Source organism: Mastomys coucha, unplaced genomic scaffold, assembly GCF_008632895.1.
Source record: "Mastomys coucha isolate ucsf_1 unplaced genomic scaffold, UCSF_Mcou_1 pScaffold5, whole genome shotgun sequence".
In the NCBI taxonomy this organism is placed as follows: domain Eukaryota; kingdom Metazoa; phylum Chordata; class Mammalia; order Rodentia; family Muridae; genus Mastomys; species Mastomys coucha.
In genome coordinates this window covers 35936974-35963381 of record NW_022196911.1, presented here as the reverse complement: position 1 = coordinate 35963381, position 26408 = coordinate 35936974, and the positions used below count along the sequence as shown (strand labels likewise).

General features: G+C 39.5%; 2 protein-coding genes across 3 annotated transcripts in view; one reads left to right on the top strand and one right to left on the bottom strand.

Annotated features, from left to right (window-relative positions):
* Positions 1 to 4818: 4818 nt before the first annotated feature.
* On the bottom strand, positions 4819 to 10800 carry Nudcd2 (NudC domain containing 2). Of its 2 annotated transcripts, XM_031353586.1 has the most exons (5): positions 10733 to 10800; positions 10282 to 10643; positions 8519 to 8567; positions 8154 to 8305; positions 4819 to 5719 (listed from the first exon to the last, which is right to left on the bottom strand). In XM_031353586.1, exons 2-5 carry the CDS (start codon positions 10468 to 10470, stop codon positions 5636 to 5638), a joined length of 474 nt encoding a protein of 157 aa, XP_031209446.1. In that variant the 5' UTR covers positions 10471 to 10643; positions 10733 to 10800; the 3' UTR covers positions 4819 to 5635. The 2 variants fall into 2 exon arrangements, with proteins under 2 accessions (XP_031209446.1, XP_031209445.1); XM_031353585.1 differs by having other exon boundaries at positions 10282 to 10777.
* Positions 10801 to 10992: 192 nt separating this feature from the next.
* Positions 10993 to 26408, top strand: part of Hmmr (hyaluronan mediated motility receptor) — a 30727-nt gene continuing 15311 nt past the window's right edge. Inside the window, exons 1-7 of the mRNA XM_031352636.1 lie at positions 10993 to 11117; positions 14330 to 14428; positions 15045 to 15124; positions 18427 to 18474; positions 19647 to 19835; positions 21339 to 21425; positions 21516 to 21616. Coding sequence (XP_031208496.1) covers positions 11072 to 11117; positions 14330 to 14428; positions 15045 to 15124; positions 18427 to 18474; positions 19647 to 19835; positions 21339 to 21425; positions 21516 to 21616 — 650 coding nt within the window. The 5' untranslated portion in view covers positions 10993 to 11071. The remainder of the gene's footprint in view (positions 11118 to 14329; positions 14429 to 15044; positions 15125 to 18426; positions 18475 to 19646; positions 19836 to 21338; positions 21426 to 21515; positions 21617 to 26408) is intronic.

Below are 26408 nucleotides of genomic sequence, written 5' to 3'. Positions count from 1 at the left end.
CCTTATCAAACGTCATCACAAAACAACCTAACAAAGCATGCTACGTTTTACAGTGTTAATGGGGAAGCTCTAATCCAAAACCAGATAGTTTTCATATTAGTTCAACAAATAACAATCTAAACTGCTAGAGGAGGATAGTACATAATGAAAAAGAAATCACTACATATATCACTACTTACAAACTGTGAAGCAAATGCATTGCAGCGAAAGGAGAAATCATCAAGTATTAGTTGGAAAACTAGACGTGACTCTTGGAAATGTGCAAAACTAATAAGCACTGCATCCTGAGCCAGCATGTAACCATTTGCAGTTGAGTATGGAACAGTCAGGAAGACAGACTAGGTCTTGGGTCCCAAAAAGTAAAAAGCTGAAATCATGCAAAGTGTGTTTGCTTAATAAAGTAGAAATAAGTAACGGGCAAAATTCTAAGAACTTAAGAATGAAACCAGAGACTTCTACACAATTTATAGTTCTAAGGATAACATCAAAATACAACGTACTTTAGACTGAGTGGAAACAAAGGAGCACCATGGGTAGACCTCACTGTATCAGTGCAAATTACAGTCACTGTATTTACAGATTATGATGGTCTTAAGAGCCAGTAACGACTCTACTTATGAAATGGGGGTGTGGGAGGCTAAGTGAAACCCAGGCGATCAAGCAGGAGGAAAGAAGCAATGAAAAAGATGGGGTGATAAAATTCAAAACAAGCCAAGCAGTAGTGGCTCATACCTTTAATCTCAGCACTTGGGAGGCAGAGGCAGGCAGATTTCTGAGTTCGAGAGGAGCCTGGTCTACAGAGTGAGTTCCAGGACAGCCAGGGCTATAGAAAACCCTGTCTAGAAAAAAGACAAAACAAAACAAAAAATTAGTGTGAGAGAAAAATCAATACCAAAAACTGGTTCTGTGGAGTAGTAGATGATAGAAGAACTGAGGGATTAACTCTGGAATTCGAAAAAAGATATACTACTACAGACACTGGAAGACATTCAAGGAAGCTGGAGAGAAAAGGCTCAGAGAGAAAACAGGCTTGCTGACAAGCATGATGAGCTGAGTGTAACCCTCAGAAACCACATAGGTGGAAAGAAAGAACAGGCTTTCAGAAGTTGTTCCCTGACATCTTCAACTGCTGTCAAACATGTCTGCATGCACGTACAAGATAAATGATTTTAAACAGAAAATGGAGCATCAAGAAGATACGGTAAGGACTAGAGAGATGTGCAATTCCCAGCAACCACGTGGTGGCTCACAGCCACCTGTAATGGGATCTGGTGCCCTCTTCTGGTGCGTCTGAAGAGAGCAATGGTAGTGTACTCACACGCATAAATAAGTGAATCTTTAAACAAGAAGGTATGATAAACAAGTCTACCTACACAGAGTTAGAATAATTAACGCAGTTCCTGAAAGACAAGAACTGCCAAAAACTTATGAGGCTGGAGACCTGAGTGGTGAAGAGCACTGGCTGCTCTTGCAGAAGACCTGGGTTCAGTTCCCAGCACCCGCTTGGCAGCTCACAGCTATCTACAACTCTAATTCCAGGGGATCCAATGCCCTGTTATGGTCTCTGTGAGCACAACACATGTGGTAGATTCATGCAGACAAAATACTCATACACATAAAATGGGGGAAAAATTTTTAAAAAAGGACTGCCAAAATTTAACTTAAATGAATTAAATAACTTGAATGATTTCTTACATTCTAAAAAGATTTTAAAGGGCTATACAGATGGCTTTGCAGTAAAGAGCATGGGCTGTTCTTCCAGAGGACCTGGGTTCAATTCCCAGCACCCATGTGGTAGCCCACAATTGCCTGTATCTCCACCTCTAGGGAATCCAACACCCTCACACAGACATGCATGTAGGCAAAACACCAATGCACATAAAATAATAAATATTTTCTTTAAATGTAAAAGGTTCACAAGGCTCAAACAGCTCTCTTCTAGACAGAACTATCTCACAGTTCATCTTACAAGGTCAGAACTAACATATGAAGACAAGAGGAAGACATCAGAAAAATTATCAGTATTTCAAATGAACACAAATCTGAGATGAATGTAAATATGTAAACTGGGTGATACTCATGGCTAAGTTTGGGTGACGGATTGTGACAAGCTATTTCATAATTTGAAAATAAGTACAATTCACCACATTAATAGTCCAGACAAGAAAATGATCAAGGAGGGAAGAGTTGGCTCAGAGGTTAAGAGCACCAACTGCTCTTCTGGAGGTCCTAAATTCAAATCCCTGCAACTACATGGTGGCTCACAACCATCCATAATGAGATCTGATGCCCTCTCCTGATGAGTCTGAAAACAGCTGCAGTGTACTTACATATAATAAATAAATAAATCTTTAAAAAAAAAAAAGAAAGAAAATGATCAAATCAGCTGATACAGAAACATAATCTGGAAATATTCAACACCGTTTTTCATTTCTTTTTCTGTTATTCTGCTTTTGCGGTTTTTCAAAACAGGTTTTCCTCTGTGTAGCTGTCCGGCTCTATGGACCAGGTTGCCTTGAATTCAGAGACCCACCTGCCTCTGCGTCTGTAATGCTGGGATTAAAGCTGGTGCACCATCACGCAGGCTTTTACACCCTTTCTTGAAGTTCAGCTAGCTAGAAAATTTTGGGAACTTCAGTCTAATAACAAGGAACTATGGGTACCTTACAGGTAGCATCCCACATAATGATGAACGAAATCCTAAAGCACATCTAACACAAGGTTGGTCGACTTCTCTACTGGCTAGCCAGTATAACAAGGAAAGATGAAGATGCTAACAGGCCTAATCTCAGCACTAGGGAGGCAGGCGGTTAGGCTCTCAAGGACATCTCAGCCACAAGTCACTTCAAGATCAGCATAGACTTCGACTTCTTGAGATTCCATCTCCAAAGGAAACAGACCAAAAAAGGTTAAAAGAAAAAAAGCCTAGGAACTAGAAAGGGTAAAATGAAACTTACACAGGATACTCAAGGTATCAAAAAGAAAGAAGAACCCACAAAAGCAACCCAGAAACCCACAAACTGAATTTAACAAGGCGACAAGACTATAAAGCCAACAAACTAAAATCAAGCCTGTCTGTATAAATGATAACAGTAAACTATAAAATCAGTGGCACTTGAAATTGTTCCACCTAAAAATGAATACTGAGGGAATAAAGACACAAAGGATCTGTAAACTGACAACTATATTAAATGTCAATAACTGAAATCAAAGAGGGACTCAATATAGAGACTCTACTTGTAGACTGGAAAAACTTATGGAATTCCATCCTGTGATTGTCTTTCTGAGCTCAGACCCATCCAATCTGTATCTATGAGAGAATTAACTAAAACCCAAATGACAGCACACCTCTGAGCGATTTTTAAAATTACATCATTTGAAGTTGACAAGACATACTTCTAACTCTGGATCTTTGAGGTAGGAAGACCACACCTTCTGAAGGCAACCTATATAAAAGACAAAGAAGGCAGCTTGCTCTTCTTGTCTGCCTGCTCTGGTTCTTGCTCACAAGTCCACTCCTTGACATGTGCTAAAATTCACCAAATTGTACATTAGAAAACATTAATTTTACGTGTAAGTTGGTTCAAAATATTATTGAAAACGCCAATAGCAAGCAAAGAAAAGGCCTTTTCCTCCCAAGAATTCATTCCTAAAACCATTAAAGTAATCAAAAACGGAAGGCATTAGAGAGTAGCCCAGCTGCCGGTGCTCAGTGCTGGGCTCAGGCAGCGAAGCCACCCTGCTCAACACAGCCTCACACTTGAAAGGGCCTTGTAAGGAGATGACCTACAACAGGATGTCAAATACAGTTAAGAGTGGTGGAAACCAGGCTACTGAAGAGAGAAAAACTAAAATAAACCCCATAAGATTAGAACTGGGTATCTAATGGGAACTCATGATTTCCAGTGTGCATGTAGAGGTTTAATGTGTGCATGGTAAACCTACATCAACAGTGTTCATACACCAGCACGCACATCTTGCTTTTAAAAACATATATCCACTAGAGAGAACCGGGTTCTTTAGCAAAATGCTCGATTATTGGACTGCAGCAGGGAGTGCCAGAGTCTGGAGAGTGAGAAATTGCTCAAACAGTGATGTAAATAAACATGTCAAAGGACACAGAAGCCACCTACACTGGTCTTACACTAGCCACATTATGTAATTTTAAGCATAAAAGTAATAAGGATAGTAATCTTTATCCCCTGAATAAAACAGTAAGTACAAGGTTTGGTTAGAAAGAAGAGGTGCTTTAAACTAGTTTCCCACAAAGCACCCAGAACTTAGTATTACAGCGAAGAGCGAGCAGAGAGCACCCCACTCCCTGACGGAGGCAGCACTGTCAGCACCAGCAACAGGGGGAAATTTTTAATTCATGACAGGGAACACGATGCAGGAATACTGTAGACCATAGAGCTCATGCTGAACAGTCAACAGACAAATTTCCCATCATTTTCAAGTGCAAAAGCTAAGCCAGGCACAGGAGCATACCTGTAATCATAGGGCCTAGGAACTAAGGCCAGAGTATCACCATGAGCTGGAGGCCACACTGCCCAGCAAGATGCTATCATGAGAAAAGATCCATGGCAGTAAAAGCCAAGGAAAAAGTAGGAACTTGTTCCAGGCTGAAGTGAACTCCAGACCTCTGCTGAAGCAGCACACCCTGAATACAGGACTTCCTTATACTGTAGGTATTAGTTCAGCATAGATGGCATAGGTCTGAGGCCTAAAGAGTAGTACCATGTACATGTTGATTTTCTAACTTTAATGGTTGCATTGTTGAGAGAACATACTTTTTTGAAGAAAAGTAAAACTAAAATATTGAGGTGACAACATGTCAATTTATTAGAAAAAGTGTAACATTTTCAATGTTAATGTTTTACTCATAAGCTTTTTACATGTTTCATTTTTTTTTTTTTTTTTTTTTTTTTTTTTTTTTTTTTTTTTTAGGAATTAAAAAACACAAAGATGGAAGAATTTTTTTCTAGACTACCTTGTCTGAACCATTAAAATTAAATGAAGCCAGTGACTTATACTCAGGGGCCTAAATTGTTTTCTGATAGTAAGAGGCAATTAACACTTCTGTTAAGGTTTTATATCATTTTTCAGGTTCTTGACATAATCACTTAGGCAGCACCAAGCCAGTTAGAATTTTTCATTCACTCAAGTTATCCAAAGTACTTCAGTGTACTTTTTTCCTTTCTTAAACATTTTCCAGGTCTGTCCTTTCTATGAACATGAGCATATATAGACAAAGGGTATGCAATTCTTACTCAGAAATTTACTCAACATTATTTTTGCATCTCACACACACACACACAAAATATTTTTCCATGAAGGCACCTTTTCATTTCATATGATTTGTACTCCAATGTTTTTGTATTAAAAATACAATTAAATATGAAATTAGGAAAGTGTAGCATATAAAACTTAATGCAGAGCAATAAAAGTTACCATCTATCCACAGAAAAGCTGCTATATCTCCTATGCAAGCCATATCTTTTACAACCATATTGAAATAGACTTTGCAATCTTTTAACTGTAGACATCAGATGTTTCGTCCTTCACATCATCAACTGCATTAAGTTGCCAGCACCTGCCAGGATCCACAAGACAGAGAAAAACTAAACAATAGCAGTCATTTCTCAAGGTTTGAGAAATCTGGTCCACCCTTTGTGTAGTTCCCTGAGATTTCTGCTCCACTAAAGTCAAAACCAGGATTCTGAAAGACATAAAATATTAAAACTTACAAGGATAAGTTGAATTCATAATTGACAAAAAACAAAAACAAAAAAGTCAAAAAATAAGAAACAATATCAAACTAAATGAAAATTCTCAGCATACAGTACTTGCTTACAGTTACTGCCATGCACAGTACAGCACCTAAACACCTAAACAATATCCACCTAAAGTAAAACTAAGACAAGGAGGCCCCTCCAGCTTCAGCTCTGTGAACAGAAGAGTGATCCCCGTACACCTGTGTGTGCAGGGCAGTGAGGCCCCTCCAGCTTCAGCTCTGTGAACAGAAGAGTGATCCCGTACACCTGTGTGTGCAGGGCAGTAACTGTATAATGAAGCAGACCTTTCCATTTTACAAACAATAAAATCTGTTTATTTGTATAAACATTTTAAAAGTTTTTTTTTTTTCCTGGAGGGCATATAATGGATTGAACACGGGTCCTCTTGCAAACTAAGCAAGTACTGTATGCTGAGCTTTTTCATTTTAAATTTAATTTTTAATTCTTCTGAGACATGGTGTAGCTATGTCACCCAGGCTAACCTTCAACTAGAGGTTCTCTTGTCTCATCCTCGAAAGTAGCTGGAAATAAAGGTCAGTATCACCAAGCTCAGCTGATAGTCATCAAGGTTTTGAAGCTCACTATACGCCATGCTATATTTATACTACCATATTGATACATATTATATATTATGAAGTACTAATTCAAGGGGAAATTTCATTTGTTGTTAATGGCCCTGTTTTGAAGTACTATTTGGAAAATATCATTTAAACAAATGTGGATTTCAAAAATTAGCAAATAAGTTGTTCTAGAGGAGCTTACATTGTAACAGAGAAACACAAGTAAGAAACCATAAATACGGAGCACAGAGCTTAGGAAGTCTGACTTGTCCAAGAGTCAGGTAGTAATCATATTAGGCTTTGCAGGCTACGTGACCGGCCAATTATAAGAAATTGGTGTGTGGAAGATAACATCCAGATGAGTAAACACAGGTGTGTCTCAGTAAAACCTGCAGGGACATGCAGTAGGCTGAATTTCCCCAGGCCACATTTTACCAACCTGACTTAGTGTTAAAGCTTGGAAGTGCTATACAAAAAGATGAACAGGAAGTACGGCAGCAAGAGAAATAACCAGGAGAGAGTTCAATGGGATAGTCAAACTGTGTTTTACTGAGCAGTGAGCTGAAAGTTACAGAACACTGCCTGTGGTCAGAATCAGCAGAGAGCTAAGCATGCTGGTATACGCCTTTAATCCCAGTACTTGGGTTGGCAGAACTCTTTAAGTTGAAGGCCAGCCTGCTACATACACAGTGAGACAATCTCAGAAAAACAAAAAAGGAAAATAACAAAGGAAGGGTAGGGCAAGACATAACTATCAATGATCCCACTAAGAGAAGGAAGAACCTGGAGAACGCTGAGAAGAACAATGCATTGGTCTGACTTGCCCTAGCAAGACTTCTGTTGCTACTGTCTGAGGGCTGCTTCCATAAGAGTCCAGGAGGCGAGGTAGCACCTTACTCACCTAATGCAGAGCAGAGTGATAGCAAATGGGGCAGTGTGAATGGGAGTGGAAGACAATGCTAATGAGCTTTCCTAAGAGTTGCCTGGAGGTGTGCAGGCAGGCATGGAAGACTAAGGCAGACATCAGGAGTCTTCTTCACTTGCTCTCCCTGCTTCCTTTATTGAGGGAAGGTCTCTCAATAAACCTCAAGCTGCCAAATTCTAGATATTTCAGTCAGCCATCTTGCCCGGGAGATCCTTTTTCTCTGCCTCAGAAGTGCTGGGATCTGGGCAGCCAACATACCTGCCCAGCTTTTGCATGGTTTCTGGGGGATCGTCTAGTAGGCCTCTGGTTCTTAAGCTTCCATGGCAAGTGCCATAGCTACTGGGCCTTCTCTGACCACCTCCTCCCAACTCTTAATCATGAACAAGTAGTCTCCATTAACTAAAATAAAAAGTAGAATAAATGTGGGTGTGAAATGAGTTTGCTCACCTTGGACAAGTACCATCTGATGGACAGAACAATGAGTATGTGCAACAAGTAACTGAGAAGTCCAGGTCAGACAGACTTAGACGTGAGCATGATACCAGTGGAAATTACCACTAAAGAGGCTGATCAAGGAGAACGAGGCAGAGACAAGAGTGGGGAATCCAATTAAGGGATGTCTCCCTTTTATACTATGTACCTACAGTGGTCCAGTTCTTTAGGTTTATTATTCATGAATTACTGATGTGCAATCAGCAATCCGTCTTACAGAAATGCATACACTTGTGAAATTTGAAACCTATGTAATAGGCAATTTTCTAATCATTCACTTTAAAATTCACCCAAAAGGCTTTTTACAACTGTGTGTACCATATTAATACATGTGTGTTTGGATGGTGTAACTGTACCTACTCACTTCTGAGTCTGACTTACTTCTTTCTGGAATCGCTCTAATGTAAGTTTTCTCTGCATTTGGTCTTGCACCCAGGGGTCAGCTGCATATTCAGATTCTAGAAGAGAAGTCCAACAGTTTGCGGCATCTCTTTTGGTCTTTGTCAGGACAATGCGGACCATTTTTCTATCCTCTAAGATAAAAATAAGAAAGAAGTTACAGAGAAATTACAGCTCATCAGTAAACACTGTATTCTCCAAAGGCTAGTGGGTAATTTTGATAGACAACTGTTCCCAACACTTTTCTCCATCTTTCATAGCTATAAAAACAAGACTTAATTTTAAAGGGGAAATGATACCATGATCCAATTTTTAAAAGTGTATAAATCATAACAGATTATTCTTACCCAAAGTCCATGTTCCTTCATCGGCAATTGTAGAATCAAATAATTTGCCCTGGAAAATCAATATAAGATAATAAAATTACAGTATTTCATTAAGTTTTATCAATTCTCATCATTAAGATTTGGCTCATTTCAGGCCAAGGAACATCTTAAGCCAAGTTTCCCTATTTGTAGGTGCTCAACCTTGAACTTCCTCCTAATGAATGGAAGGGAGTCCAGTGCACAAATCTGACAACTTTACCATGAAAAAAAAAAAAAAAACCACAGAGACCACTATACAAAACAGAAGATATACCACCACTCCTTATGAAAGAATGTGAAATTAACATACAAAATGCTTTGCCAACTCATATGACACAACAGGGACTCCTACTGAAACTAAAAAAAAATGTTCTATTTTTTTTTTGTTTTCCTTCTTTCTTTGTTTAGGTTTTTTGTTTGTTTGTTTTTGGGGCAGTGGGAGTCTCTGTGTAGCCCTGGCTGTCTTGGAACTTGCTCTGTAGACCAAGAGACTCAAATTCTCTCCTCAAACTCACAGAAATCCTGTCTCTACCTCCTGAGTGCTAGGATTAAAGGTGTTTACAGCCACCACCTGGTGACAATTTTTTGTTTTTCTTGAAGCAGGGTCTCTATCAGTTCTCAACCTATGCGTCTCAACCTCTTTGGAGGTCACATAGCAGATATCCTGCATACCAGGTATTTAATTACAGATTCATAACTGCGAAATTATAGTTATGAAGTATCAAGGAAACAAATGTTATGGCTGAGGGTCACCATAACATGAGAACCATTAGTAAAGGATCGAAGCATTAGAAAGGTTGAGAACCACTGCCCTATGTGGTCATGGAACTGGCTCAGTAGGTCTGGCTGGCCTAATTCGAAGAGATCTACCTATGGTTCCCAAATGCTGGGATTAAAAGTGTGTGCCACAACACCTGCCTTAAAAGTGCTATCTTTTAAAGTCAATGCTATTAAAGTTCGCTCAATCCCTTTTGAGAAGAGATTTTATTTTATTTTGGTGGGGAAAGCTAGTTTCTTAAAAAGAATATAATCACATATTGCAGAATTGAGGTCAAATTAGCTGTGACTAATTTTTCTTCTCCTGCCCAAGGTTACTAAACACAGTATCATATCTCTGTTCACCACTACACTACATAGCCATCCAACAGGCTAGTCATCTAAGCTAGGTGTAAAATATAGTCTAATTGTTATGTGAGTCTTAGTAAATTCTTAACCAAAAAGGGAGAAGTGTGACCAAATTAAACAATTGGTGAAATCAAATAACTTCACACACTTTTCATTATCTTGAAGATTAACATGCAAGAAACTTGTTCTTTAGAAAACTAACCTGACATCTTTGAATGCTCATCCCATTATCCTAGCCTTGCTTGTAACTGCCTACACATCATGAATAGAGTTCAGAATCCTTTTGTCTCTGGGACTCACATCAGTGCCTAGAAGATGCATATTTGTTCTTTTGACCTACATGACTTCTGTCAGCAGGAACTCCAGAGGAAATAAAAGCACCCCAAATCTATTTTAGAAATAAAGTGGAAAACAAAACCTTTGCAGTTTTACCCACGCAAGATCTGCTCTGTGGGTGGAATGCTCCGTTGAGACCCCTCGCCAAAACAATTTACCACTTTCTACCAGCCAGGAACTAACCTTGCCACACCCAGCAGTCATCCCTCTGACACCGTGAATTTTAGGGCTCGGGGTGCGGGGAGGCCAGAAGAAGGAACTCGGGACAAGCCCTGGCTTGCTACCTTGAGGATCTCGCGGCCACCCACGGCCAGAGCCACGTGCCGACTCTGCAGGCCGCACTGGATGTCCTGCGCGCGAGTGCCCGGAGGCACCTGGACTTCAATGAACACCTCCTCCAGGGTCTGGTACCACTGTCCCCACGGAGTCCCGCAGGGAACCACCCCGCTGCGCTCCTCAAACGGTGCAGACATTCTGAAGATGCCAAGCAGGGACACCGCTCCGAGAGAGCACTACACCGGCAGGTCTAGATTCAGGGTTTGCCCTCGGCGCCTTGGGGTCACTGCACATGCGCAAGAGTCCAAACTGGCGTGTCCGCGTGTGCAAATTTTTCGCTTCCAGAGCCCATTTAAGACACTCGCAAGACCTGGTGAAAAAGACAGAAGCCTAGAGATGTTGACATCCCAAGAACACTGACACTGGAACAAAGGAGAACAGTGCCTGAGATCTTTAAACCTGTGTGACGCCGAAATTCCACCGCATCCACGGGCCTGTGAATTGCGCTTGCGCGAACTGTGCTAACCATTAAAACTGAGTAAAACCAGATGTGATTGGATAGAGCTTTTTTTACCACGGCAAACAGGAACAGTCTCTTACTGGCTAGCAGCTTAAACTTACAAACCTTCCGATTGGGCGGCGATAGAAATCTAGTGCGCATGCTCTTTGTCCCATGCAGGATTGGCCAGATAGGTTTAGGTTTTCTGATTGGCTGACGGGGGGGTAAATTTGAATTCAGACGAGCTGACAGTTTGCTGGGGCGTTTGGTTGCTGTTGGAGCTGGACCCGGGCATCAGAATGTCCTTTCCTAAGGCGCCCCTGAAAAGATTCAATGACCCTTCGGGTGCGTACAGGTGCGGGGACAGGGTGGGAAGGGGATGCGCCCTCGTTCCCCAGTCACCCGGAAGCCAGATTAGGGCTGGGGCGGTGTTTGTTTTTCTCCAAATAGACGCAGTAAACACTTGGCAAGCCCAGTGTAGGATGGTAGAGATGTGACTCGAAGTGGAGTCCTCCCCGCACACAGCGAGCCTTCAAGCGTGAAATTGTAAAATAAGCCATCGACAGCATGGAGAAACTACAGCTGGTTGAAGGGGATTAGGAGTTGGCAGGCACTACTATGTACTGTTTATTTTAAAAAGAAGTTACTCTCCTTAGAACTTTCTTTATTGACATTACATTCAGGTGTGAAAATATGAAGACTGAGAAATCAGTTCAGTTATAACAGCTGCCCAAGGATTCTTTTCTACTCACGAAACAATTCTTAAGTAATGTTCAGCATTTTAACGATAAAATACTGGAACTTGGTGTGTAGATGGCAGTGTAAACTGAGTGTAGATGGTGGAAGTGTTTGAACAGAATAAAGTAATTTTTAATGTTTTCATCTGTAAAAAAATAGATGTTTTTAGACCCAGTGGCCTGAGCTACATAGGAAGAATGTCAGTGACCCACACCTAGGACAAATTAATAACATGTTCTAAGTAAGCGATAAATGAGACTGAAATCCACCCAATGTTATGAAACTAAATTGGCAGAAATAGAGTGGGAACCCAGGCTCCCGTGGATTTATCGTATGCTCTTAAATATGCACAAATGACTAGAGAGCCTTGGGTATGAGGTGACAGATGTTGTGAGGTCTGTAAGTTATTCCTTTGAACAGCCAGACGAGAAAAGTACCAAAGTCGTACTCTTTACAAATGAGAACACTGAAGGAGTTTGACTGTATGGTACAGCCAGCAAGTGATAGAGCCAAACGTGAAAGGCCATTGTATACCCTCTGTAGCATGTACTGGTTAAGAGGCTATATCCATATCCATGATTTCGTTTTTGTTTTGTTTTGGTTTGGTTTTTTTGTTGTGTTTTCGAGACACAGTTTCTGTCATGGAAACTCACTCTGTAGACCAGGCTGGCCCAGAACTTAGAAATCCGCCTGCCTCTGCCTTCAAAGCGCTGGGATTAAAGGTGTGTGCCACCACTGCCCGGCTGTTGGGAGCTTTTTCTACCTCAAAGAAACAAAGCATCCTAGTATAAAGGAGGGAATCTAATGTTTGTTTTTATTTGATGTGTTCTCCATATGTCTGCAAAGTGTCTGACACAGTATTTTCTGTAGTTCATGAGACACAGCTGATTTTGAGTCCTCATGTGGCTAATTACAAACCTAGTTCATTCTCACATCCCAAACAAGATATTTTTTTTCTATATTGCTCAACATAACACAATAGAAGCTACTCCCAAATTGCAAGTAGTTTTGTCTAATGTAGAGATAGTGTTAATAAATCTTTATGAGCTGGGCGCACGCCTTTAATCCCAACACTTGGGAGGCAGAGGCAGGTGGATTTCTGAGTTCAAGGCCAGCCTGGTCTACAGAGTGAGTTCGAGGACAGCCAGAGCTACACAGACAAACCCTGTCTTGAGAAAAACAAAAAACAAACAAAAAAAAGAAATCCTTATGAAAGTATAAGAGGTTGTTGTTAGGAACAGTAGATGGTGCTATGAGAATTTTCTAGCATGATTTTTTGGGGGGATTCTGCAAAAGCTAGAAGTAATGTCCACATTGAGATCTGGAAGGTAAATGAGAATTAGCTGAACAAAATTGAAAGTAGACTATAAATTCTAAATGACTGGCTAGAAAATGCAAAAGTCTGGAAGTTTGAAGGTTTATTTGATGTAATAAAAACCTTGTATAGCCCATTACTGTATTAGCTGATTTGATTATTTTGAATGAAGAAATTTTTATGTCTAAGAGACTCAAACACATGTGATACTCATGTGGACACCAAAGAGATGAAATGAACACATTTAAAAGTTGCTTCCAGCACAGTTGTCTACCGTACTTAGCTGCAGCTGTGTTGTCACTTGGCAGATTTTCAATGTTCAAGGCTAGGTCTACATACATATGAGAGCCATGATAGTTTCTTGTACTTGCTTTATAAACATATAACAACATACGAGGTCCAAAACTGTATTCTCCCATCTGCTGCTTTCCTTTTAGCTTATGTGAAATGGGAGACAGTTGTTTGTCTCTGACACAAGCTGGCTTTTACTGCACTGATAGGTTCTTCTGGATACTGCTGTTTTCCATTCTGAATGTAGAAAGCAGGCTTATTCTTTGCTCTCTGCTTCTAAGAGATACTTCTGTGGAAAAGCCTGAGTCATACTACTACTTATATGGCAAGCAGCTAGGAACAAAAGGAAACTTTTGAAGCACATTGAATGCTAGTATCCTGTACTTATCAGCTGGCCCATACCTTCAAAGGACAAAGTGCTGGATAAAGGGAAGTGCAGTGAAGCCGGGCATCGTGCTACATGTGATCTAGGCATCCTGGAAGCCAGAGGGAGGGGATCATGGAGTCAAGGCAAGCCTTCAGTATACAGAGAGCTCTGGATGATATATAGTGGATTTCTGCAGAGAGAGATCAAGACCAAGGAAGAAAGAATACTAAGTAAAGCATCATAGTGTATCAGCATATCTAGGGAAATATAAGTTTTCTGGAGCAATTTATTGAATCATTGACAGTGACTGAAAAGAAACTCAAAGAGTGTGGAGCAGAGTAGAAGGCTTTTTTTGGTTTGTAGGTTACAGTTTATTCTCAAAGGAAAACAAGGCAGGGACTGAAGCACAGAGGGAGTTCTGCTTTCTGGTTTGCTTGTTATTACAACCCAGGACCACCTGCTCAGGGTGGCCTACCCACAGTCCCATCTGGTTAAAGCAGTTCCTCAACTTAGATTTCCTCTTGCTGTCAGTGGTTCTCAACCTGGGAGTTTCTACCCCTTTGGGATCAAAGGACCCTTTCACGGGGTCACACATTATTTGGATATTTATATTACAATTCATGACAGTAACAAGATTACAATTATGAAGTTGCAATGAAAATAATTTATGGTTGGGAGTCACTACAATAATGAGGAATTGTATTAAAGGCTTGCAGCTGGAAGATTGAAAACCACTAGTTTAACTTAAGATCATGAATTCTTACAATAGGTATTGCTAATATTGCTAATAGTAGTAATAAAATAAGCAGTATTAAGTAAAACATTGCTATTTTGTTTTTTCTGTAGGTTGTGCTCCATCTCCAGGTGCTTATGATGTTAAAACTTCAGAAGCAACTAAAGGACCAGTGTCTTTTCAGAAATCACAAAGATTTAAAAACCAAAGAGGTAATGAGTCCTTAAACACTGGCCAAAAGGCCTTATAATCTCACATAAGCAATACTATTGAAATTTTAAAATGCTTTTGCACTTGTAGAGTTTTCTGGTCAGAAGTATATCTTAATATCCTTATTAGGTAGGTTCAAGAAAAAACTGAATACATAGTGCTATTTTCAGTTACACAGTATATAATGAGAGAAATTGAGCAAGATATTTACAGGTAGTTTTCCTTTTAATAATTTGCTTATCCTTTGTATCAGAGTAGTGGGACTATCAGGAAGGTGTTGGAGAGTTAGCTCAGCGATTAAGAACCCATACTGTTCTCGAAGAGAACCTGAGTTGGGTTACCAGTCCTCAAGTATACAACCCTACACACCTACACACACACACACACACACACACACACAAGTGAATTTATTTTAAAAATTAGTTTTTTTCTTTTGAAATTAAAGTGTATCAGGAAGGTTTTAGGTCTAAAATAAATAATTGTGCAAGTAATTATTTGAATTATACAATCCAAAGGATATTTCAATTGTTGTCTGCAGTGAGAAGTTTGGAAATTTTATTATATTCAGTTAAAACATGTAAAATCAACGATGGCCATGTTGATGTTTTTTTTTTCCAGAATCCCAACAAAATCTTAACATTGACAAAGATATGACCTTGCTTGCTTCGGCTAAAAAAGCAAAGACATTGGTGTCAAAGGTGAGAAACATCTGTAAGACAATTAGTTTATTCTTTATGTCCCTGACTATATACCTATAAGATTTTGATTAAAATAGCTAAGTGTGTAAATCAAGTTTATAGGTAAGTTGGGGCTTGAGAACAATAGGAGCACTTATTGCTCCTCAGAAGACATGGGTTCAGGTCCCAGGACCTGGAACTGTAGTTTAAAAATCCATCACTAATTAATAAAATGAATGAAATATAGTTAATGAAATAAGTCTCATTAGAACTGTAACAGGTTTTTCATTCTGCCTAGGTTATTAGCGAATACTTTGAATGTGCTCCTGGTTTACAATTACAAAGACATTTCTTTACGGAGAGAAATCTCATAGTCGCCTTTGCAAACGTCGTGCTTTGCTTTGTTATCACCATCAGAGTTGCGTGGCTTTGTTTGTTTGCTTATTGTTAACTTGTCTGGTTTGGGGGGGGGGTTGTTTTTTGGGTTTTTTGGTTTTTTTTTTTTTTTTTTTTTTTTGGTGGGGAAGGATAAATATGAGTGAAAAAAAGAAAAATATCAGTGACTAAAAGGTTACTCAAACTATGGAACAGTAGATGAAATTCTTCATAATGGAGCTGGTGGTGGTTGTGTAAGCCTTTGATGCTAGCACTTGAGTAGCAGAGTCAGCAAGATTTGACATCGCAGACATCAAGCCCATTCTTAACTACATAGAGACCTCAAGACTAGCCTTGTTGTATGAGACCCTTTCCCAGAAAGTTTAAAAAGAAAAAGAACAAAACAACTCCTATGGGCTGAACAATGTTGTTTATCCAAGACACTACTGTTTTTCATTAGTTCCTAAGAATGTCACTTTGTTAGGAGTTGTAGAGATTAACAGATATTATCTTGCAACCAGTATAATGTTGATGTATTGGGCAATTACTAAGGTCTCTCTTAGTCTGTAATAGAGACCTATGCCATCCACTGTGGAAGCGACTAATATGAATGGCTGAGTATTTGTGGCTAGTGCTGACTCATGGTTCTGCGGCTTGGTACAATCTAGAGTCATCTGAGAGGAGGCAACCTCCATAAAATAGAACTTTAGGAAGCTCAAGAGCATTCTCCTAATTAGTGATTTATTGTGAGGGAGCTTAGTTCATTGTGGGCCATCTCAGGGCTACGGCGCCTGGGCGCTATAATAAAGCACACTAAGTAAGCCATGAGGAGCAAGCCAGTAAGGAGCTCCCTTCCATCAGCTCCTGCCTCCAAGGTCCTACCTTGTTTGAGTACCTACCCTGATTTTCTTCAGTGATGGACTGATAGCAGGGAAAATAAACCCTTTTCTCCCGAGATTACTTCTAGTTATAATGTTTCCTCACACCAAAAGTAACCCTAAGACGGTGTGTGAGCATTTGTCTATGCATGCATGCAGTGCCCATGACATCCAGAGGACATGGAGCTGGAGTAACAGGTAGTCATGAGCCCCCAACAGAGATGCTAAGAACCAAACTGGGGTCCTCTAGAAAAACACTAAGTATTTTTAACTGCTGGCCATCCCTCCTGTCCTAGGAACTTAAGTTTTTGGTTCTCCCACCTTTTTTGCATGTTGTACTGGGAATCAAGTGCAAACCTTAAACATGGTAGGTAATTGATTCACCACTAGAAGCAATCCTGTGTTTAGAAAATTTCTAATTATTTTAGAAAAACTGTAACTGTACTTTTTTTACAAAATGTACATAAATATGTCTGACAGAATTTTTGGATTTAAACCAGGCAGTGGTGGCACATGACTTTAATCTCAGCCCTAGGGAGGAAGAGGCCAGCCTGGTTGATAGAGTGAGCTCCAGAACAGCCAGGACTACACAGAGAAAACCTGGCTTGAACCCCCACCACTTCCCCAAGAAAATACATTTAATTTGACATTGGTTATAAGTATGAAATATGATTGCAAGAAAGACAACTCAATTGTTTTTATACTCTCAAATTTATACTGATATTATTAGAAAAATTGAAGTATGTATGCTTATGTTATATTTTATTTGTTAGCAAACATGTAAAGTATTTTTGTGGAATGGATATGAATGGCATGACTTGAATTTTTCAGTGAAACAATTTTAAATTTTTAAATTAATTAATTGTACAATTCACAGACTCCCATATATTTTATATATATACATATATATACACATATAATTGTATGTATAATATAATTATATCATATATATACACACACACACACACGAGTATGCATATATTTACCAAATGATAGATTTTCTAGCAGAAAATGCCATCAATTTTGAAGTGAATAAAGTTGAGCCTTTCAACTTAGAAACACCTAGAACAAACCCGGTTTTAGCGCTATATAAACTACATTTTCTTTCATTGTTTCAGAAAGGTTTTATACAGAAGATTACATAAAGACTGTCTTATGTAAATAAATGCCATGAAAAATCATAGGTTGTAGGGTTACTTTCCCCCCCCCCCTTTGGATCTAATCAGGTTAGTGGGGTGATAAACTTTAAAAAGAGTTTTCTTTAAAAGATTTTTTTGTTAGGTGGTATAATTATTCAAAATATGCTGCTATCTGGTGTTAAAATGGAAACTGAAGTTTTAGTCACAGAACTCTACATATATTGTAAAGGAAAACTATTTTTCTAATGGGCTAAAATTTTGAAAACTAAAATATTTCCAGGTTTTAAGACCATTTTAGCTAGGAAGTAGTGACACACACACCTTTGATCCCAGCACTTGAGAGGCAGAGGCAGGCAGATCTCTAGGAATTCAAGGCCAGGCTGGTCTACAGAATGCCAGGACAGCCAGGGCTACACAGAGAAACCCTCTGTCTCAAAAACAAAACCAACCAAACAAAAAAGCCACATTTTATGTCTCATAAAAATCATTTATAAAATATTTCACAACCTTCTACAGTGTTTTAAATAGACACAAAGATAGGTGTGTTAGTGTGCAGTTTCAATCCCACCCCTTGAAAATTGGATTGCAACTTCATGGTTAGTGTGGTTAGAGATGTCTCAAAAGACTAAAAATTAGGGGCTTAGAGAAATGGCTTGGTGGTTGCTCTTTCAGGGGACCTAGGTTCAGTTCCCAGCATTCACTTGGCAGTTCACCACACTAAGAAGTGCAGTTCAAAGGATTCAGTGCCCCTTTCTGGCCTCTGCAGGTACCAGGCACACATGATCCACAGTCATATAAACAAACAAAACATACATACATGTGAATTCTTTTTTTAATTTGGAAGAGAACCAAAGATAAATAAATAAATATCAGATTGAACTGTGATGTTTGTGGCCTGTAAATTCATAATTGTTCTTTGACTTTTAAACAGAGGGAGTCTCAGAAGAATGATAAAGATGTGAAGAGATTAGAAAAAGAGGTAAGCCATACTTACAGAAAAATAAATGCCATATAGTGGAAAGAGAATTATATAGACTTGCAGGCTAAGATTCTAGCAATTTCATATCAGAGCCTTTAGGAAATGGTTCCTTGGCTTAGGCACTGGTCTCTCATTTGGTTTACTATCGACAGTCTTTATTGAGGCTCCATGCCAGTGAGACTGTTGTGTTTGATGCTTACACGTATAGTGATTGGCTTAGTGACACTGCTTATGGCACTACTGAGATTACAACTGATTATTTGCATCAGATTTTAGGTTGGCAAGCTTTTACACAGACTTTTTTCATAAATGTATGGTATGCATACTTGTATGTACATGTATTTACATGTGTGTGGATGTGGAAGCCAGTGTGGAGCTATAGGTTGCTCTTTACCTTCAAATATTGAGGTAGAATTTCTCAGAAACTGAGCTCGTCATTTCAGCTTGTCTGCCCTGCTACCTTGCTCCAGAGATGTGTTTCCATCCAAAGCACTGGGATTAGAAGGGGGCCACAGCACCTTAGTGGCATTTACGTGGGGCCTGGAGCTCTAGACGCCCATCATCAGGTTTCAGCTGCAAGCCCTTGTTTGCTACTGACAAATGTTAGTGTCATTGTTTTGCTGTTGCTTGTTTAACTAGTAGGAACAACGAAACTGATGCCTCACGGCTGCCTAGTAAATCCTACTGAGGCCTGCTTTCTCGAAATATTTAGCATTTCAAGCTATAATTTGTGTAATTAGGACTGGTGAAAATGAGAATTGTTATAAGTTTTAAGTGATTAAATAGAGCTTTCTTACACTTGTAAGTTTATGGCAATTAAAAGTCATTGTATTTTGTTGGCGGTATTTGTGTGTGACAGTATGTATGTATCTCTGTGTATGTGACTGGGTCTATGTGTATGTTTGAGATAGGTTCTCAGTATGTAGCTCCAAATGGCCTGGTAGGCCAGCCTGGCCTGAAAAATCACAGACATCTGCCTGCTTCTGCCTCTCAAATGCTAATCCTGCATTTCTAAGGCATATCTTTAAGATGTGTCATAAGGGAAGTCGATAATTCAAGTAACAAGTAAAACAAGAATATCTGAACACCGTATCAAAATGCAAGTTTGCCAGTTTTGAGGCTTCTGGTGCCACTAGGAGCAATCAAATGTTTATCTTCTCGTTTTCTTCCAGATTCGTGTTCTTTTACAAGAGCGAGGGACTCAGGACAAACGGATCCAGGACATGGAATCTGAGTTGGAGAAGACAGAAGCAAAGCTAAATGCAGCAGTCAGAGAGAAAACATCTCTCTCTGCGAGTAATGCTTCACTGGAAAAACGGCTCACTGAACTAACCAGAGCCAACGAGCTTCTAAAGTCTAAGGTACTTGAACTTCATGATAACATCAAAATTGATAAGAACCTTCACATTCAGGAGTTTGGCAGCTTAGGCTTGGGAAGCTTGCAAGGACCACCGAGTCTGTTTATTCACTTACACTGTAAGTAGAAGAGTTCCTGCTTTCACTGGTCCTGATCACACAAACCAGAGAAATACTCTGCAAAGCTGAGCCCTGATCCATTTCAAGGAAGATGTAGCGGTTCTGAAGAGAATGTAATAGATGATGGCAAACCATTAGTCTGGCTGCAATGGGTAAACTAACTATTTCTTTAGGAGAGTCTTACCTTTAATTAGCAGGGGCTTGGCATGGGTTAAACAAAAGGCAGCTGCTTGTTTCGGTGCCTGATATTTTCTCACCCCTGCCATACCCCAGAAAATATGACCATCAAAGAGTATTACAGAATTTACATTTTGAAGTCTCTTTTTTTTTAAATTCCTCCTCTGAAAAAGATAGTGTCATATAGGAATAACACCGCACTCAGGAGCTGAGGCAGAGGGTTTGAGGCCAGCCTACACTACAAGGCAACATGTCTCAAAAAAACTAAACCTACTCTTCTAAGGGTTTGGGGGAAATGCAGTTGGAAATAGTTAATGGAGTGAATATGCTCAATAATAAATTGTGTTTATATGTAAGTGATGTCCTAATAGATCCTAAATATAATATGCTTCCACTAACCAATGGTAGAAATAGAAGGAAGAGACAAGCCAGGGTTTGGTTGAATTCATCATTTATTCAGGACCTATGATAGGCTTTGATGTAGGGAGTACATGCTCATTATGTAGACAGTAAAAAGTGTATTAGAGCCCAAGGGGCATCCTGACCTAGAAGGCCCTGACTAGGCACCACATACTTTAGATATCCCGGCTAGCTGAGACTAGTTAGCAAACATAGTTCCACAAGTCTTTGTGAGGTTTGTCTTAGACCTTTCAAAGGCCTTGTAGCATATAACAGTAAGTGACCACTTAGACTGTTTCAGAAATACACCCGAAAAGCAAAGAAAAAAGGAGAGACAGTGCTGGTGCAGTCAGTGCTTGCTGTGTTCGAGACTCTTCTCTCTGCCACGAAGCAAATAGCTCTGGTGACAGGCATAGTAGTCAGTCATTTGTTTGCTTGTTTGTTCCAGACAGGGTTTCTCTGTAGCTCTGGCTGGCCTAGAATATACTCTGTAAACCAAACTGGCCTCAAACTCAGAGATCCACCTGACTCTGCCTCCTGCAGCTGGGATTAAAGAGGAACACAAACACCACCCAGCTCCCTTAATCGCTATTTAAGTAATTCTTTTTCTTGTTTTGTTTGTTTGTTTGTTTTTTGGTTTTGTTTTGTTGAGATAAGTTCTTATGAAGTCCAGGCTGATCTTGAGCTCTTGACCATCCTTGCCTCTATCTCTCAAGCATTGAGATTATAAATATCTGATACCACACCTAGCCTTAAATAATTATATATATGATATGGCAAAATAGATACCTGAGTTCTTATGTTTATTGTAGTTTTCTGAAGATGGTCACCAAAAGAATATAAGAACTCTAAGCCTGGAATTGATGAAGCTCAGAAACAAGAGAGAGACAAAGATGAGGGTGAGTGCTTCCTGTGGGGTTTATCCTGTCTGTTGACACTGGGAACCTAAGAATTTCTCATTTCCTAAGATAGTTATCTCTGTTGTGCAGAGTGTGATGGCTAAACAGGAAGGCATGGAGCTGAAGCTGCAGGCCACTCAGAAGGACCTCGCTGAATCTAAAGGAAAAATAGTCCAGCTGGAGGGAAAACTGTAAGTGGTACAAAGAAGAAGATTGTTGACTGTGACAGTGGCTTAATCTTTTTCCTGCATTTAACTGTTCTCTCAGACTGTACAGATTAACAGGGTTTGTTCTCATGTTTCAATGTACATATATTTTAAATGAGGAAGTCAAATATGTGAATGTCCTCATTTCTTTATAGTGAAAACAGCCTAGCTTTTTGTGTTACACCTTAAGTCAGTACTCACCTTACTGCACACCAACTTCCTGCTCCTGTCTGTATTAGGACTCATTGACCATACATGCCTGTGACCAACCATCCCCATGCTGACCTTCCTCTGCTTTCCCAGCTTCAGCAACAGTGGTCTAGGATAATCGATTTTTTATTTTCACAATTTTGTGTGATGATATGATATTTGTGTTTCTGTGTCTTTTATTTCATTTGACATCATGAGCTCTAGTTCCATCCATGATGTCACAAATTGCACTCTTTTTATAGATGCTTAAATACTATTCCATTCTGTGTCATTGACACATTTTCCTTATCTCCTCTTCTCTTGAATAGATGTCCATGATTTCTATTACTTGGCTCTTGTATATAGTGTGGAGCTTAACATGAGACTAGCCATTACTTCTGTATGATTTTGTTTTCTTTGCCTGTATACCTACAAATGGAATTGTTAATCTTATGGTAGTTTATTTTTCATGTTTTTTTTTTTATAAAAAAATCTACATTCTGTTTTCCATAACTATGTCAAATAACTTTCCTATCACAAGTATACAAAGGTTCCTTTTCTTCCACATGCTTACCAGCACTTGTTAACTTCAGTCCTTTTATTTATCTGTGTGTGAGTATTTTGCCTGTATGTATGTGTTTACACTGTATGCCTGAGTGCCCATGGGGGTCAGAAGAGAACATTAGATTCCCCTGGAACTGTAATAATAGATAGTTGTGATCCCCATATGATTCTGGGAATTGAGATCCTGTGTAAGAGCAATGAGAACTCTTAGCTGCTAAGCAATCTCTCCAGAATCCAAAATCAATTTGCACACACACACATACCCACACCTTTTTTGGTACAGTGATGGGAAGGGGGTTTCCTGCAAGTGTATCTGTGCACCATTTGTGGACAGTTTCCCCAGAATCCAGAAAGAAACTTTCTGTGACTGGAACTACAGATGCTATTAGCCATCATGTGCTGCTAGGAACTGAACCTGGGTCATCAGGGAGAAGAGTAGCATGCGCTCTTAACCACTGAGATATCTCTGCAACCCTGGCCCTTTTATAATGATCAGTCCTTTTTTAAAGTATATTTTTAATTGAAATAGAATTTTTATTATTTCCTCTCTTCAGCCCCTCCCAGGTACCCTCCTTCTAACGCCTCCTATGGACCCCCACTTTGAAGTTGATAGTCTTTTTTTCTTTTATTATTAGTGTTACGCATGCACATGCTCTGTGTGTGTGTGTCAGAGAGACAGAGAGTGCACTTGAATGCACGCACAAATGTAAATTTGTAGGCACTGATACTTTTTTTGTTAATTACCATTCTTTGTGAATTAATACTTTGTTTTTATTTGCATTTTCCAAGTCATTAATGATATTAAGCTTTTTTGTAATTTTTGAGAATATGTCCATTTATATCTATTGCCCATTTTTTAATTGGGTTGAGTTTTTTTGTTTTTTGGGTTTTTGTTTTTTTTTTTACTATTAAATTTAGAAAGTTCCTAATATAAAATAAGCTAAGTATCTGTCTTAGGGTTTCCATTGTTGTAAAGAGACACACCAACTTTTGACATAGGGTTTCTCTGTATAGCCCTGGCTGGCCTTGAACTCAGAAATCCGCCTACCTCTGCCTCCCAAGTGCTGGGGTTAAAGGCGTGCAACACCACTGCCCGGCACACCTCAACTCTTATAAAGAAAAACATTTAATTGGGGCTGGCTTACAGTTTCAGAGGTTCAGTCTGTCATCATCATGGCAGGAAGCATGGCAGTGTGCGGGCTGACATTGTGCTGGAGAAGGAGCAGAGAGTTCTACATCAGGAGGAGACTGTGTGCCACACTAGGCCTAAGTTGAGCTTATAAAGCCTCAAATCCCACCTCCACAGTGACACGCTTCTTCCAACAAAGCCACACCTAATAGTGCCACTCCCTGTGGGAGAAGTATTCAAACACACAAGTATCTGGGGGCCATACTATTCAAACCTCCACAGTATCAAAACTATTAGAGATACACTTTATAAATGTTTTCTCCGATTCTGTAAGTGGTCTCATCCAGTCACTTATTTTGCTGTCTAGAATGTTGATGTAGTTACAATCATGTGTTTTTGCTTTTTTCTGTCTGCTTTGAGGATTTACACACACACACACACACACACACACACACACACACACACACACACACACAGATTCCGTCTCCAGGGTTCTGAAGCATTACCCAAGTATGTGCTAGTAGTATAATTGTTTTAAGTGTTAAGTACATAGTTGATTTTGAGTTGACTTTGGAAGCTGACAGGTGACAGGGACCTGCTCTCATTTTTCTGCCTGAGGATTCAGTGTTGCCAGCACAGTGGATGAGGAACACTGTCTCCAGTGCTTGTGTCTCCAGCGCTGTGTTTGTTGCTTTCTTGGCTCTACACTGTTAGTATATCCAGTTGTCTTTTTGCACTCTAACACAGTGCTTTCACTTCAGTAGCTTTGTAGTATATTAAATCATACAATCGCACTTGCATTGCCTTTTTGCTCAAGATGATATTTGGTTATATGGTTTTTCATTATTTTGTATTTTCATAAAAATTGTAGATTTCTTTCTTTCTTTGTGAAGAGTGTCTTTGATGTCTAGTTAGAGGTCACATTGAATATATAGGCTACTTTGATGATTTTACCATCCATAAATATGAAGAATTACTTATATCTGATCACAATCTTTTGATTTTTACCAATAAAACTCAGGAGCCAGATGCTAGGGTGAAAGCTTGCTAGCTCAGAGGCAGAGAAAGCAGCCATCACCCAGCTGATCATCCTCAGCTGATGTCCCAAAAAGGAAGTTCTCCTTCTCCACACCATCATAAAAGACCCTTCAAAGGGAATGGTCCTCCCTTCTATTCCCTGTGTGTGTCTATCCATCCTCCTGGCTTCCTCTTACTCTCTATAGTTTTTCCTGTGTTCACTCCCTGTCAGCTGGTTGCTTGCCCTTAACCTATGGTTGACTTATTTAATCCTATTCACAGTAAGCAGAAAGCTCTTAGATTAAAGGTGTGTGTTAGGGCTGAGCCATGCCAAAATTAGAAACAGATTTTTCTAGTAAACAACACAATCTCAGGGTTCACACTGTGGTCAAATATCTTGTAACACTTTATCATTTTTATTGCAGAAAAAATCACACCTCTGTTGTGATTTGAATGGCACATGTCCCATACAAGCTCCTATTTTGAACTTGTTCCAAGTTGTCATATTGTTGGGAGGCTGTGTGGAACCTTGGGGAGGTTATGGGGCACAGCCAGAGGAAGTAGGCTTGTGAGGATGGGTCCTTGGACACTTTAAAACAAAACAAAAAATTGCAAGGGATCAACGAAAAGAGCCAGATATAATGCTGCGCCATTTCTGAGGTGAAGGCCGGAGCATCAGGAGGTCAATGTGAATTCTGGCTACCAAGGAAGCTTTGTTTAGTCTGCGTTTTGTTCATTTCTGCTCTGACTTTTATACTTCCTTTTATTTTAAGACTGCAGCAATTTGTTAACCCTTTTGTGTTTGCTTTTCTTTGAAAGCTAGAGTTACTAAGACTTTCCTCAATACTTTGTTCATTCCTTCACTTAACCCCTTAAGTGCCAGTGAAATCCTAATCATTCTCAAGCACAGTGAATGTGTTACCTTTCGCTACTTTCATGCATCTGCAGTTACGAACAGAGAAGGTCTTAGGATCTTTCTTCTAACATCATTATATTGAGATAGTTGTCTAAAACTATCTCAAACTGAAACCTTGGTACAGAAAGATACGATTAATGTCCAATTATTAGCATTGTTAAAAAATGACTGAACTATAAATTCCATATAAAATGATAACAATGTAGTGATCATATGTTTGTAATTCAAACATTTCCACCCCTGGGAATGCTGCCACTGTAACCTTGTAATGTTCCCCATCCCGACAGTTTTCTGTCTTTTAAATGTGTTATAGGGAAAGGTTATCACTATTCAGGGTTCAAGATTCGTTCATCATAATTCAGGTATACTATCATGTATACTATAATTTTTTTCATTTTCATTGCATAGCCTTAATTTAGTATGTGAGTATTTCTCTATAAATTCCTTATATGAGCATTACTTGAGCTGTTTTTGATCTTTTGACTACTGAGTATGACAGCTATGTAGATGCTGTATGTCTTTGTGCATATGCATTTTTTATATCTCTTTAGTAAGCATATAGCAGTGGGAGTCTCAAACCAGAATCATGCATATTGGACATAAGGGCTGGGAGACAGATCACTGAAAGTACCTGCAGAACAAACCAAAGGACCTGAGTTTAGATCCCCAGTTCACACATAGAGTTGTTGGGCTCTTGGGGATGTGTCTATAACTGGTCAACACTGGTGAGCAGACAGATGTTGGCTGTTTACTGGTCAGCTAGTGGAACTAAGACAGTGAGCTCTACATTCAGAGACCCTGTCTCTGAAGATAAGGTCAAGTGCAACAGAGGAGGTCACCTGATGTTGGCTTCTGGCCTCTATAAGTATACACATGCTTGTGTGTACCTGCATACATAAACATATCACACATACCACATGCACACAGATCTTAGTATTTGATATTGCTGGTCTATTCACCCT